The sequence below is a fragment of the Aulonocara sp. 'chitande type north' Nkhata Bay genome, linkage group LG7, assembly GCF_057382095.1.
Source record: "Aulonocara sp. 'chitande type north' Nkhata Bay isolate Kocher_YH1m ecotype deep benthic linkage group LG7, A_spYH_male_GT1.1, whole genome shotgun sequence".
NCBI classification, from domain to species: domain Eukaryota; kingdom Metazoa; phylum Chordata; class Actinopteri; order Cichliformes; family Cichlidae; genus Aulonocara; species Aulonocara sp. 'chitande type north' Nkhata Bay.
The window spans coordinates 38,968,505-38,984,328 of record NC_141350.1 but is presented as its reverse complement, the minus strand read 5'-3'; the positions used below and the strand labels follow the sequence as shown (position 1 = coordinate 38,984,328).

The following is a 15,824-nucleotide window of genomic DNA, read 5'->3' as shown; positions in this document are numbered from 1 at the left end:
GCTCTTCACTTGTAGTAAAACAGAAAATAACCTTCAATGTCAAACAAAATACTATAATGTGACCTTTAAATATCTAATGCAGTCTTAAAATAAGCAAACCCTTATAATCAACTTAAACGTACCTTAATTACAGTTACTTAGCATAAACAACAATAACATGAGCTTAAACTTTTACTCCAAACCACCACACTTCCACTTTCATTGCTTGACAGAGTCCCTTTAAGATGAGCTAAAGAAATCTACTCTCCACATTTAACTTGTATAAACGTGTTACTTCTTTGTAGCTTAACCAAGCTGCACCGCTGGACTCTGGTTGCTTTATGAGATGTCTGTGTGTGTGTTTGAGCGTCTTTGATGCTTGAGAGAGACGCGAGCTTAATCACGTGACCCGGCGCGCTGTCGGCTCGGCTCGGCTCAGCTCCACTCCCACTCGGCTCAGCTCCGCTCCCGCTCGGCTCCGCTGCGGCAGACCTCTTTCTCCTTCTCTCTCCTCCAGCACGAAGCAGGCTGAGTTCTGACTGTTACTCCCCTCGAGTCGTAATAAAGCTCAACTTGTTCCTTGTGTTTTAACTGACATTTATTTCGGACAGGAGGATTCTTCGACATGCCTTAACTTGTAATGATGTCCAACCACAGCCGATACAATGCCGTCAGAACTAAAAAGAAATACAAACTTAAATGAATATTCTTAATAAAGCCCCTAAGCATTATATATGGTGAAACATTCCAACAAAACAATCAATAAAATACACATTACACCTCACACTGCGGTAATTGCACTAGAATATCACGCAACACTAGCATATTTACATACAACGAAAATAAACAAAAGAAAACATTTACCTCATTGGCCTCACTCAAAGGGAATAAAACTTTAATCCTTACATCGTGGGGAGGTCCAAAAAAGGCACTCTTTTATTTATCTTACTATTTACTATCTTACTGTGGACGTGCAAACCTCGTGGCTCGTCTCAATTAGCTTGCTGAGTGTGCCAGCCAAAAATACCCTCTTAGCAACAACAGACGGAACTATAGAAAAGGTTCCTATCTAATTGCACAATTAGTAAAAATAACACATTTAAACATATAAATCCAATGAACAAAACATGAATTACTATTGATTTATTTCTTAATATTTCAACTACTAATTGTTTCAACCTTACATATCTAATAAAATGAACTTAAATGCGAGAGTTGCCTATGACGGCAGCTACAACATATGAAAGTGACCCAGATCGGACTTGAAAATGTCGGATTTGTGCTGTTCACACTGTCATACCATAATTGGATATGGGTCGAAGTGTTCTCTTTGGATTAATTGTGCATCTAGGGCTGCAGTTTTAATCTTAATCATGATTTTGGCTTCTTACAATTAAATGACGATGATCGAGTGATGTTTAAATTGCCCACTCCACCAACAGAACATGAAGCAAAAGCAAATAAAGTGTCCTCTAAATATTCACTGCCTGAATATTTCCCTGAGTATACCAGCCAGTTTTTTTCTGTGCCATGCAGCTTGAAGTTTCCTGCACCAGTCTAGAAAAGTAACAATACATTAAAAAGAAAAAGATGTACAACAAAGTTCAAATGTCTGCCACAGCAGAAGTTTAAGAACTTTCCCTTGAAGTGGATCAACATCCATTATTTATAAGTGCTTTGGATTGAGCAAAAGTGATGTTAACCAAGAGCGAATCATATGCAAAGAGTTCACTGCAAAGTTACACAACTGCCTGGAAACACAAATGACAAAACTACAGTATAACTAATGCTTGAAGGCCAAGAAAAGCAAAGCAGCTGCTGCTAATATAAATTGTCCAGCATTAACAATCCATCCAAATCAAAAAGATCCACTGAAGATGTGAAAATAGTGTTCTGTTTACAGATGCAATGAACAAATTCTGTCAGTAAAATCAATGAATAGTCATGACAAATAATCATGATCTCAATATTGATCAAAAATAATCACGACAATCCTTGACTAAGCAACCCTTGTGTCAGCTATAACGTTTGGCAGAGGAGGGATGCTATTTTGTTTGGGTTTTTTGTTTTTTTTTATGTTCTGGGTTGGGCTGTGCTCCTAAATTCCAGTGAAGGTAAATCTCTAAACTTTAGTTTACAATTTTAGACAATTCTGTGCTTCCAAATTTGGATGAAACATGGTTGAATGTCTTTGGTGAGAAAGAACTTTGCTGGCTTACAAAGAGCCCTGACCTTAACCACACAGAACACCTTTGGGATAAATTGGAACAGAGATTGTTGTTGGACGGTAGGATCTCGCTTGCAGTGACTGACCTCATCAGTTGTTTTCCTGGATGAATGGGCAAAGATTCCCATAAACATACTCTAAAATATTGTGTAATTCCTTCCCAAAAGAGTGGAAGCAGTCAAATCAATAGACTTAGAATGAGATATCATAAAAGCCCCTTTAGGTGTAGGAGGCCCATTACTTATTTATTTATTTTTTCATCCATGTAATGTCTTTATAGCATTTTTTGCTAAAAGAAAAAAGAAAAAAAATGCGTGAAGTCAGAAAAGGTATTTGAATTTACATTTCAGGTTGAACCGATCAAGTCATATCCTCTGAGGAAAGCTGAATTTGTTGTTGAGTTACAAGTCATTGCGAATTGAATATATGACAGTGGTTTGGCATGGAACTGAAGACACGTTTTGCCTTTGTGATGAAATAAATTTACATATTTATAAAATGCTGCAGGTGGCTCTTCTAAATGTTTTGCTGCTCTTTTGTATTTTCAGTTTAACAAATGTTTATTTGCCGTCATGTATTTCAATGCTGCGCCCATTTTTCTTGTACCTCCCCGTAATTTATAACTCATAAGGGAAATGAAAGAACAGCAAAGTGAAAAAGCAAATAAACTTGTGGGAACTGTAGAAAAATATCACTTTTGCAATTTATATTGGATATCAAATATCAGCCCAAAATAAGTTTTCTGAGGTGAAGAAGCAACTTGTACACAAAAGCAAGATTTCAAACTTTATCCAGAAAGTTCTCTGCTTTTTACAGAGGTGCTTCGTGAATATACTGGCTGATAGTAACCTGTGCTTTAGAAAGTAAAGGAAATACATTACATACTGTGAGTCAAGCCACAGAAATGTCCTTGCATTGTGTTCAAGCTGGGGCAGAGGTTAGCAGAGTGCAGTGATGCGATGAGGTGATGAATGGCAGAAAGGACTGTAGTGCTATCATGGCTGAGTGGACAGAGTGATCCTTGTATAAGCTAAAGGTTGTTGGTTCAATCCTTGCAGCACCTGTGCCCTGTGAGTTGTTTTACTGAAAGGAAATCTCACTGCTCACTGACTGTATGTAAGAAGGCAAAATCAATATTTTATTAATGATGACCAAAACTACTGTATTCCCATCAGTCTCATCTGGTCTTTGCATTTAGTAAGTAACCAAGTAACACATTAAATTAATACTGAGACACAGTACCTGTCAGACATCAGTTTTCCTTTCTCAATACATGAAATTATAAAGTTAGCATTGTCCTTGTGAGCATATCAGTATGCTAAATTTATCATTTAGCTTAAAGGTCAACTCTACTGCTATTTGGTCTGTTGTAATTCCCCATTTTTTTAATTTTTGTTGTGACTTGTGTCTTCTTCCATTAGCATCCTCAGACCAGGGAAGGGTTTGATAGCAATCTGACTGGAAATAATAAACACAAGGTTAAAATATATTATTTTGATTAGTCAAGAAAGAATTCAGAAATCTGTTATGTTCCAGAGAGCCAGTTTTTGGTCCATAAATATCTCTTGACAGATCAGTTTCAGAAAATGAAATCCTGTATTTTTAAGACCTACCACCTGAGTTGTCATGCTATCATTTTTTTCTAAAGGAGGTCACTAGGAACAAGGCAGCCCACATGAAAGATAGTTTTAAAAGGCGAGATGAAACACTCCCACCCAAACTGCAGTGTGGTGAAAAGGACAGAGGGCACCAGAGGACACAGTCATCGAATCACTTTCTTCTTTTTATTTTATTTGATATCAAATCTTTGAAGCACTCTAAAGTTGCCTATGGTGAAAGATCCCACAGATCTTGTGTTAAGTTTTGACTTTAATCTTCTAGTCTGTTTCATTTCTTAGAGTCTAAAAGACTCAGGTCAAGTTAAAGCAATGTGTTGAAGGTTGTAAGCAGGGACTCAGTAGCTGCACCTTTATTTTTTAGCAAACAGAATGACTTTGATACATTGGAGAGTTGTCTCAGTTTAACAATTAAGACACAGTATTTCAAAATTAGGCCTTTAAATATTAGAATATTAAGCTAATACATATTTTGTTCGGTTTTGTAGTGTGCACTTAGCCAAAAACCTATAGCCAGGTTTTTATTTACATATTCTGTACTTGCAGACAATTAGGGGATTAAATGCCTGCCTGTTTCCTGCTATGTTTTGTATCTCTTGAAAGATTTCAGAGAGTTATGAATGCTTTATCAACATGGTGCATTGTACTTTTTTCCACATGGCATTCACATCAGCATACTTTTAACTTTTGTTCTATGCAAAATTGCTTCAGTTTACACATATTTAAAATAGACGGCTCATTTCAGATCAATGACATTTCAATTGAATTTAAACCTGGACTTTCCCCCCCCCTTACCCTCAATTTTTTATGTTTGTGCAGTTCTTTGGTGGATTATTTTAAGCATTATATGATTTTAAACATATAGTTAAATCACTGACCCCAAGCTTTCTAGTCCCGTAGGCAACAACTTTACTTTAAACTTTGTTTACTTTAAACACACTGACCTCTCACTCTATATATACAGCACATAGCTTACAGTATATCAGTTTATAGCTGTTTCTTTATTTTAGTTAATTTGGCAGAAGCCAGCTCTTATTATTTAGTGCTGGGCTTATTAGTGTCAGAGTGGTGACACAGAAAGATGGAGGACTGGGTGGATTCTGTTTGATTCACCTGGGAAATAATACATTATATTAAACTACCTTTCTGTTCCTTCAGGAGGCTTGCAGAGAGATGTGCAGCGCATCACAGACAATATTACCAGGCTGAGTAAAGGACTTGAACACAGATTGAGGCAGACACAGTATGCAGGGTAACAGTGATGTATGGTAGTCGTAAAACATCTGTCAGATATATAGTGTTATTGCTTGTCTTTGAAAATTACACTGCTAACTGTTCTGATTTGTGGCCCCATATCCAGGAATATCTGTAACTTTGTTAACTGTGAAATAATGCACCCAGTAATATACTGAAACGCATGCCAGCAGAGCAAACACACCCAAAGACGATTTAAAACTAGGTAATTGTCTTCTAATAGGAACATCTGTCTCTATTCATTCTTTATCTGACTGCTTCAGGCTTTTCTTTGTTCCTCCTTTTTTTTCTCCCCCATCCATTAGTTTTCTTTATGTCGCCCTCCTGTCATCTGTATCTGTGTCTGATCAGACCCCGTTGTCAGGAAACTCACTCAAAAGGAGAAGCTTTCCTTGCGAATACAATGTCCCAAGGGATATTTCATACTTCTTTTGCAAAGATATGTGCCACTGCATTTTTTTCTTCCCTGATCACTTAATTAGCTTGCAGTAAGATACAAAAAATTATTTAAATGCTTCACTCATAAATCAGTGAGTATGTATTGTTGGTCTTGGCACTTAGGGGATTTAGAGACTCGATGTAATAACCCAAATGTTTTTGGAATTTTCTGCAAGTTTTATGAATTTACATATGCGGATGGTAGCAAATTAAAGGCAAAAGGCAGAATTAAATGGCAGACAAACATGATGAGTGCAAATGATTGAATGATCATGAAAGTTATGGTAATTACAGGCTATTGCTTTTGTGAGTCACCAGATCTCAAGCCAGCTGAACAGCAACAGGAGGCACATTTGCACACTTTTTTCTTTAAATCAGAAAGCATGTCCTTACAAAAGCCCAAGTTGGAGGGAAGTTTTTGTTTCTGTTACACTACATCATGGGTTATTCTTTAATTTACCATGTTAGTTAACTGATTGTTAAGCTTGTTGTGAGCTGGCTGTGCATATTTTTACCTTTTAGTGTTCTTGATTGTGCTCTTGTCAATTTGTGAGTGTGCTTGTGTATTTATTTGTTTCGTAGTTTCACAGGCACACTGAGGAAATAAATAATACGGTACACATGATCCACTGGTGGTCTGTTTCAGAAACTCATGATCTCCTGGGATTTTTCCACACAACCATCTCTAGAGGTTACAGAGAATGGTATGAAATAGAGAAAATATCTAAACAAAAACGCCAAATGAAATGACCAAACTGGCTGCTCATCCGGTCGGCTAAGAACAGAACACTAATGCTACATTTTGCACAGGCTCATTAAATTAGATGGTGGGAAATTGGAAAAATGGTCACTGGTCAAATGAGTCTCGATTTTTGCTGCACCATTTGTATATTAGGGTCTTAGGAATTTGGTATGAACAACATGAAAGCATAGATCCACCCATCTTGTATCAATTGTTCAGGCTGTTGGTGTTGATAGACTGCTTTCAATAACACATCATGTCACAAAGCTCATCGTTACTGGTTTTTATGACAACAACAATGAGTTCAGTGTACTCACATGGCCTCCACAGTCACCAAATCTGAAACCAATGCAGTACTTTTGGTACGTCCTGGACTCAGACATTCACATAACGGACCAAAATACTTGAGGATCGTGTGGAATCAGTGCCACAGAGGCAGTCCTGAAGGGAGGGGGTCCAACCCCTACTAACAAGTTGTACATAACAAAGAGGCCAGTGAATGTATTTTAACATGCAGTGTCATACTGTCCTTTGAAAATTACAGTTCTTAGACTTGAAACATGGTGTCTTAACATGAAAATATGAAGGAGCAGGCATTCATGACTCTTCCACCAAGCCCTTGATGTGATATGTCAGATATATTTTTCATGGCTGCTTAGCATAGGCATCCTTTTTGTACTTTGATTTGCCTTCTTGATTTTCCATGCCACTGCTAGACCAGACTGGCTCTCACAGAAACGAGCATAAACAATTTCACCACAACAGACCAACAGTTTAACATTATATTGTCACTGAAAACTCAGCTCCCATTTGTAGCTTTTATTCTTATTCTTCAGATTGATCCTACACAAGGTTCTTCAGGATCTGTGGACCTACCAATATGAAAGCATCAGTATGCATATATAGAAAGTCTCGGGTCTCTAGGGTTGTGGAAAAAGTTGAACATTATCAACCTTAATCTTTCTGAATAATCTGTAGTCTCAATCTGTAGCAGGGGTGTGGTCTCTGGCTCCGCTGCTGTGGAGGGGTGGTGCAGTGGGCTCGAGGGTCAGTGCCACTGTGGTTGGCAGGGCAGCTGCTGCCACTCTGTAATCAGTTTTTCCCTATTTCAGTGATGCAGGGGCTCGAGAGGGGAGCTGAGTCTGGAGTGGAGAAGCAGCTGAAAAGCTGAGCTCCCACCTGAGGCTGCGCGGGGTCCATTCATTTCACACAATGCAACTCAAGATTCTCTTCTGTCTTCTTTTTTTCCAGGAGCGCCTACTGGCCCATATTTAAAAGAAGATAACTCCCATTGGCAGCTTCATGCTCACTACTACCCACCTCTGCTGCGTTCAGCAACAGTTAAGAAGTTTATGGTGGGTTATGAGATGCTTGCCCAGGAGCAAAGAGATCTCACCCCTGAACAGGTGATACATTTATGCACATGCGTTCATACCGAGCAGAGAACATGAACTTTTGATTTTTCTCATCTCCATTGAGCTTATCCAGACTACAGTCAAATGTCATAGTAACTATTTTTTACTCAAAGCTTCCTATAGTGAGTAACTACTGCAAGGAGAAGCTCAGCATCATAAACTGAATGATATTCAATTAAAAGTCAAAGTTGTGACTGCTAATATGGGACTGACACCTTAATTTTTGATTTACAAATGTTTACAAATATTAATTTTGGAGATAAAAAGCTAATGTCTTTAAATCAAAAGAAGAAAAAACATGAGTACAGGATTCCACTGATTCATGCTGTTGCTTTGAAAATGCATAGAACTCCATAAAATCGCATAAAAACTATGTCAAACTGCATAATAACTTTGTGTTTGTTGCCCTAGGCTGCCGAGAAGCTAAGAAACCTGCCAGAAGAGCACTATAAAACCAGATAGATCCATGAAAACCAGAGCAAGAAAGGCACTGAATTGTAACAAACTGTGTGAAGGTTGGAAGAGGTGTATTTAAAAGATTTGTTATTTAAAAAAAACAAAAGGCATTTGCAAGAGACAAAAACCCCGTCTCAGAGTTACATGTTTAAGTACCATTTCCGACACAGGGCCGAAAGCTTTTTCTACATGCACCGATCAAAGGAATATGTGAATATTTTCTATTTTCAGTACATATGCACAAAATTTGGTACTGGATTTCTGACTGTAATAAAGGACTTTAAATAAAATGTGTGTGAAACCTCTCCAAACAGTATTCTCCCCTTCCTCACATCCCTTCTGTTAAATACTTACAAACATTTGTTTGGTTATTTTGGAAAGTGTTCAGCCACAAAGGCATTTCCAATATAACCAAACACAGTGTTTTGTTAGTAGTATTGAAAAACTGGGCTAGGTCTAAGACTGTGCTACTCTTATTTTCATTATAATTATTATTTTTATTTTTTCAAATCATAACGTCTTAACATTCAACACTGAAAAGTTATCCTTTTTTCTGATACTAAATCTATGGTCAGTGGTGATGTGGGACAAATTTCCATTGAGCTATTAGAGGACTCGTGAAATAAAATGTTCTACCTGCTACTGAATGAAACACAACAGTAAGTACTGTACTCTTCACATGTTAAATGAGGTGTGCTCTCACTATGATAACAGTAGATGGTACTGTTGTTTAAAAAGTAAGGGGGGTGATTTGGTTTAGGCTGAGACTTTGACAAGGCTTTAGTTAAAAACCATTACCTTCCCAGTCTCTTTTTCTGGTTTTGATGTAGCCAAAACCTTTACAGTAGTGAACATTGCCATTCTCCTTAGAGAATTTATCAACAGTGAGTATGACTTTGCTAAAGTCCTTCTTTGATCCCGTTTTATTATTAATGATTGATTGAAAATGGGGGCTGTAGGTCTTTTTCAGTTGTGGAGAAAAATGAATGGCACAGTGTGTAGCTACAGAACATTAGAGCAGGGTATTTGTATTCATACCATAGTGCTGCACACGATAATTCCCATTGCAGACATTCATTATTCAGCTTCTTAAAAAATTACTGCAGTGTCACAACGGGACTTGCTCATCTTTACTTCCTAAACACGTTTCTTTTTATTGGGATAATCAGCGTTGCCTTAAAACAGAGCCAAATAGCTGATAATTAGCAGAAAACCACACAAATTGCCACATGCTGTGTTCTGGGGAAAGTGTTGTTTCATGATCATGCTGCGTTCCCCCTTCATTATGCAGTAAGCAAGCGGAGTTTGTCTGTGCCTGCAAATCCACAAGAGGTTGAACCCAACAGTGTCAGAAAGCATTGCCGGTACTCATAGGAGTTTAAATAATTGTTTTTCCCTAGTAAATGTAAATCTTTTTAGGTGTTATCTGGTGCTTAGAACTGATTAGATATTAAACTAGTGTGGTGGAAAATCAGTATATTTTAATTAAGATATTTAGCATCATAGATAAAACAATTCTTTATCTGTTTAAAGTCACTTTAGCAAATGTATCAGTTTCACTAAAACTTAGCATGCAATCATGTTGTATTCCTCGACAGCAACTATGAAAATCCAACAGCATGAAACTGTAACAGCATGAAAATCCAAGAAAAATATGGTTTGACAGAATGAATCTTTCAAAGCAAGACAAAAGGGGTCATACTTGCTTAACAAGTTGCACAAACATTTAAAACCTGCAGAAGCACAGCAAACTGCAACACATGGTGGATCGCTGTTTTCCTTTGTTTTTTAAGCTCCTCAAACTCATTTACTTTAATTAGAATGTACCATGTACCTAGGTGAGCACACGTTGTACTAAACACATAGGGGAACACTAGCCAAGAGTTCTCAAAGCCTGCTGGAATCCAAATTTGGCTACAGAAACACAAACATACACTTTAAAGCATCAACACAGGAGTAAATAAACTTGCTTCAAAACAGTTTTCCTTCCTTCCCCCACTTGTCAGCAGTCAACAAGTGACTTCCTGTCACTTGCTGCTAAGAAAAACTGATGATGTGCAACTGTTTTCATCATGGCTGAGTGAAGCAAAAGCAAATATCATCACACATTACCAGAGTGGTACCTTTAAGGACATCATAACCTGTTAATGTTATGTTAATGAGTTACTTATCTCCTTTTCCACACACTGTGCAGCATTTTTGTCTGTAGGCTGGCAGCCGGAATATGCTGTTGCATTTAAGAGGAAACATCAAACATGAATCCAGCAATGTCAGTGTCAATTAGATAAAATAAAATCATCTTTCCATCAGCTTTTCTTTCCATCCATACAGCAGCTACTTCCCCCTCAATCAAGCATAGAAGTGGATTTCAGGCATGCACAAAAACATTGGCTATATTTGCACACGCAATGTCAAATAAGCAATATCAGCTACAGACACACATCACTTTCATTATTTGTACTGCTTCCACTCAACCTCAGCTTCAGTTTTTCTATAAATATTAATGTCGATTCCAGGTTTTCTTAAATTTTATGGTTGAGCAGTAGAGATGTAGGTGTAGTTTATAAACAGAGAGGTTCTTTGGAGTCATGGTTGCTGGTGAGCTTGTGTGTGAGTGTATAACCCTTTTTATGTACTGTGACAGGCCTCATTCATTCAGGTCAATATTTATCCAGTCCTCCAGGCTCACCATGGATCCCCTTCTCATCTCTTTCATCATTCCTTTGAGACTCTCTGAGTGTGTGTGTGTGTTTGTTGACAATATATATTTTCTATCTCCACACACAAAGAGGAGTCTGTGTTTGTGTCTTACCCTTGTGAATCTCCTTACTGGCAGAGGAAAGAGGATAGGTTGGCTTCTGTGCCAAATTGTTGTCGCTTGTCTTTTGCAGGCGTTCTGGTAGAGAATTGTTCTCCCAGTGCTAGCTATTGATGCCAAACGAAATCTGGTTAGTAGGCTGTAATTTGCATGGCCCTGTTGTATCAACAATTTTGTGTGTTTTTAAAAAATTAAGCAGTAGGCAAAATAATTATTGATTAAAAGACTGGATGTGATATCAGGAAGATGTGCATGACTTCCTAGTAGAATACAGTGAAACGGCATTCATAGTTTACACAGAACTGTGTTGATTTGGTTTAAGGTTCAAGGTTCTTTATTCGTCACATGCATGTCAAGTTTGTGATGCTTGCAGTCAATCGGGTGCATGTCTTTACCAGATTTTTAGGAAAATTACAAAAATGTCAAGCCGTTAGCACTAAAGGGGTCACCAACTCAACAAAATTCATCTCATGGAAATAAAAAATGTGTGTGCAACTGGTCACAGGTTGATAGTCCAACAAAAAGAGCTCGTGAACAGATCCAGCTATCATATTTGGCATTCTAATGTGATCCCGCTTTCCTTTGGCTAAAGCACCAGTCAATTTAGGATGCAAATTCAGGTTGGCAAAAGAGTTTATTTCAAAAGATTTTATTGAAGAATTTGGAGCCCACTCCCCACTCATCTGCTGGCTGACCAGAGAGAGTGAAATAAATCCAGACATCGCTAACAGCTCAGCAGACTCCAATTAGAGGGCAGCGTGAGCAGGTCTCTCACCTGCTAATCTGTCACCTCACTGGGTGCTGTAGATCCTGAGATGAAACAGAAGAAGGGGATGCAGGGGGATAGAAAGGTAAGGAGGAGAGCACACACACACAAAACATATGAAGGATGAGGAGGAGGTTGTGGCAACAGTTTCTGAGGACACCGCAGAGTCACTTAATTAGATTTTGAAAAAATAAAACTAAAAATTCACTTCCCACAGGCCGCAGCCTAAAAAAAAATCACAATTTCAATTTATTGTTACATAAGGTTGTTCATTTTTATTGGCTATTGAATTTGATTTTGTTATATTGCAGGATGTTCCTGCAATTTGTTCCATTTTATAGTCTGAGTCCCTTTTTTTCTTTTATGGGGCTCTGACATGTCACCCTCCCACTCATCTGTGCCTGACCACATCAGCTGTGTTTCCTTTGCACTTAGCTCAGCACAGCTCTGGCATATTATTGCCTTATAAATGTGCTTTCGTTATAACAAACAGTTTCCTGCATGACCAGCAAACACTGGGATTCATTTGGAGTGATGTTTCTGCAAGCAGTTTCTACGTTCCTGTGGGATGCTTGTTGCTAACATGGTCTCAGCTGGGTTGTGGAGCTCAAGGAGTACAATGTAAAGGTTATTAAACCAAAATGATAGTACTACAGTATGTATCACCACTGATGGGAGGGAGGGGGGGTCTACACTGTTTTTTGATTCACTGGTAGTTGTATGAGTTGAACTTAAGTCATGTGGAAATTATTTGTTGATGCCTTTGCACAGCTTTTTATTCTTGCGGCTTGTGGCAGCAGCAGCAGCTTGTGGCGTTTCTGACTGACCGTGCAAATTAATTTTGAGAATTAACACCAGTGACACTTGTTAGTTATCCTTTTTTAAAGCTCCTGCAGTGCCAGAGGAGACAAATGATAAAACGTGGTAGTCTTTTGCGCCCATAAACTACAAGAATAAAAGATAAATCTCTCAAAGACAAAATGGACTTTGGTTTTAGCAGTTTTGACAAAGCTGGGAAAGTGGTCAAACTTGGGCACCTTGGATAAATATGGATCCTCTTTTTCATGCTTTTCATCACTTTGTTGAGTCTTTTGTTGTGCATATTTCTGTATTACAGATGTATTAAAAGGTCGCCCTTACTGCACTACCGAGAAGCTTTTGTTTTAGATAAAGGAAAGTCAAGACATAAGGGACATGTCTGTTAACTGAAAAGGAATTTCTTATAATTACATTTTTCATTGTATTTTCACCTTTATTTATTTATTTATTGTTCCTTAAGGCTTAATTTTAAATCAGGTCAACAACAAAGCTGAGAACTCTCACGGTTCCTAAACCCATGCAGTTCTTCTTTATTTATTGCCTAAGATTTGCAGTGTTAAAAAAAATGCTATTTGAATAAATATGATGAAAAGAAACATGGGAAAGATCACAACAGAAAGACTGTTGTGTGTCCATCTCATTTAAGTTTCTTAATATTAATTCTGAATTAATAATTCTGAATTAATAATTCTAGCTAATTCTGCTCTGTCAAAGTTTTTCAGACATACAGTGACTTATCTCTGCCTTAGAGGTCTTAAAAATACAGAAATGAATAAATAAATAAACGATTAACTAAATGAAATAAATACATAGATCAGACCAGCAACAGAATTCGAACAGAGCTGAAAACTTTCACAGTTGGGTCCCGGAGCCATGCAGAGCTGCCATAATGAAAATGAACAAAAAGTGATGGCTTCTACAGCATGCATGGAGTTTTTAGTGTGACAATGAAAACACTGCTTTGAAAAGATGCAGCAGAATCAGTGTACAAAAGTACATAAATAAATAAAATAAACAAACAAGAGAGACGGGAGTTGTGACAGAAAAGTCAATCAGCTGATCGTTGATCAGTTTCATGATTGAAGTAGCAACAGGAGAGGGAGGGAGAGAGAAGAAGCAGTCGCTCCATATATTGGTTGTTAAGCTTAATGTGGAAATGCTTTACGAACATTCAGAGATGAACTTACACACTTGCTTTACTTCTCTTGGATGGCTTTCTCCGAGATGAAATGCTGGTTTGGAAGCACGTAGCGAGATCACAGCTGCTTATCTCAGATTAGATCTGAGACTTTTTGAATGGAAAAATGTTGTTATAACTCTGGATGATACCCAGTGTGGTCTTCTGCTGCTGTAGCCCAACCTCAGGAAATCACATGATAGGGTGGGGCTTTGGCTGATTGTGACCTACACCCATTTTAACACCTTGGCTCGTCTGATTAGGTAGAGGATCATTAGGGGGTCCATGGCCCTCTTGGGAGGGCACTCCACCATTTGACCCTAGAACTGAAGAAGTTTCTCAGATGAGAGGTGAAACGTCTTCAAGCAACTTAAAGAAGTCCAGACGTTTTTCTTTCCAATCCAAGCTCCTTTGACTCCTTAGACCAGCGGTCCCCAACTTTTTTTGCGCCACGGACCGGTTGATGCCTGACAACATTTTCACGGACCGGCTTTTAAGGTGTCGTGGATAAATACAACAAAATAAAACTAGTACCGGTACAGAAAAAAATACGATTTATTCATAACACACGTGAAAAGACAGAGGAAAACTGAGTTAACGATAAAAACGATAACAAAATAACGCTAAAAACCCTGAAAACCATACATTTCACACCCGGTACCGGTCCGTGGCCCGGGGGTTGGAGACCGCTGCCTTAGACTACCTGGATGACTGAGAACCTTCACAGACTGCAGCCCATCTGCTTAAAGGTTTGACATGTTGTGCATTCAGAGATGCTCTTCCACATTCTTGCTTGTAACAAGAGGTTATTTAAGTTGCTGTAGCCTTCCTATCAGCAATCTGTCCATTCTCCTCTGAGAATGGACAGACAGGTGTTATTTTCCCCAGAAAACTGGCTCTGACTGACTGTGTAGGAAAATCCCAAATGATCAAAAGTGTCTGAAGTACTCAGACAAACCCCCTTAACAACCATGCCACATTCAAAAGGACTTTCCATTGCACGAAGTAATTTTGGGCAGTCCAAATTGTATAGACATTGTATAGATATACAGAATTGGTCGTGGACCAGCGGACCCAACGGTTTGATCTGCACGTCTATCCGACATCCAGTGTTTAGTGGGTTACATCACCTTTCTTGTTTGGTTTAAACTTTAGCTTTCCCCTGTCTATATGCCTAAATATGGCCATTTGGCTGATTATATATATGAATTAACAAGCACTTGAACAGTTGCACCTAATAAAGTAACCAGTGAGTGCACTTGCACTTTATTTTTTAGCTTTATTGGACAGTGGAGAGAAGATAGGAAAACAGGGAAGAAGAAGATACACCAAGAGGCCTTGGAGAAGATTCCAATTACAGGCTCTGCATTAGCTTTTTTGGCATTTGGTGAGCTACCTGCACCCAGTTACTTTGCATTTTATGCTACAAACTGATGATGATTCAGCCTTTGGTTGCATTCACAATAGTAAACTACTGGAAAACACCATTAATTACTTTTTAGGCTGAATCTAAAGGTGTTACATAACGTTTTAATTTTTATTTTACTTATTCATATATTGATTTTTTTTAATATATGACCACAATACGGGGCAACATTAGCACTGTTGCCTCATAGGAAGAAAGTCCAGAGTCCACTCCTGAGCACTTCTGGCTGGAGTTTGCATGTTCACGTCGCGTCTGCATGGGTTCTCTCTGGGTGCTCCGGCTTCCTTCCACAGTGTTAGCTTTGTAATAGACTGGTGGCCTGTTCAGTTCAATTAAGTTTAATTTATATAGCACCAAATAATCACAACAACAGTTGCGTCAAGGATCTAGGAGTACTCTGCCTCTCGCCCACTGGCATCTGGGATAGGCTCTAGTACCCCCTTGGACCCTGAATTTGATAAGTGGAACGAAATGGATGGATGGATGTCAACGATATACTATAGCCTTATTATTAAAGGTTATTGTGGGTGGTGTTATAAAAGTCACAAGTCTCATTTGTTCTCTTTCCTGTTAGTTTTGCTTTTTCTTCCCTAACTTTAGACTTTTCACTTTCTTTCTTTCATTTTCCTTGATCATCACCTTCATCCTTTTATCCTCCTTTTCTTTATACTTGCCTTTGTCCTTTCCTCCC

The 15,824-nt window shown here is 38.3% G+C and overlaps 1 protein-coding gene across 2 annotated transcripts in view; it reads left to right on the top strand.

The window, feature by feature from the left end:
• Window positions 1-8,432, top strand: part of galt (galactose-1-phosphate uridylyltransferase) — a 45,703-nt gene extending 37,271 nt beyond the window's left edge. For both annotated transcript variants that reach the window (XM_086300306.1, XM_086300305.1), the window contains 2 exons: window positions 7,508-7,662; window positions 8,083-8,432. In XM_086300306.1, coding sequence (XP_086156432.1) covers window positions 7,508-7,662; window positions 8,083-8,133 — 206 coding nt within the window. In that variant the 3' untranslated portion in view covers window positions 8,134-8,432. The remainder of the gene's footprint in view (window positions 1-7,507; window positions 7,663-8,082) is intronic.
• The last annotated feature ends 7,392 nt before the right edge of the window (window positions 8,433-15,824 follow it).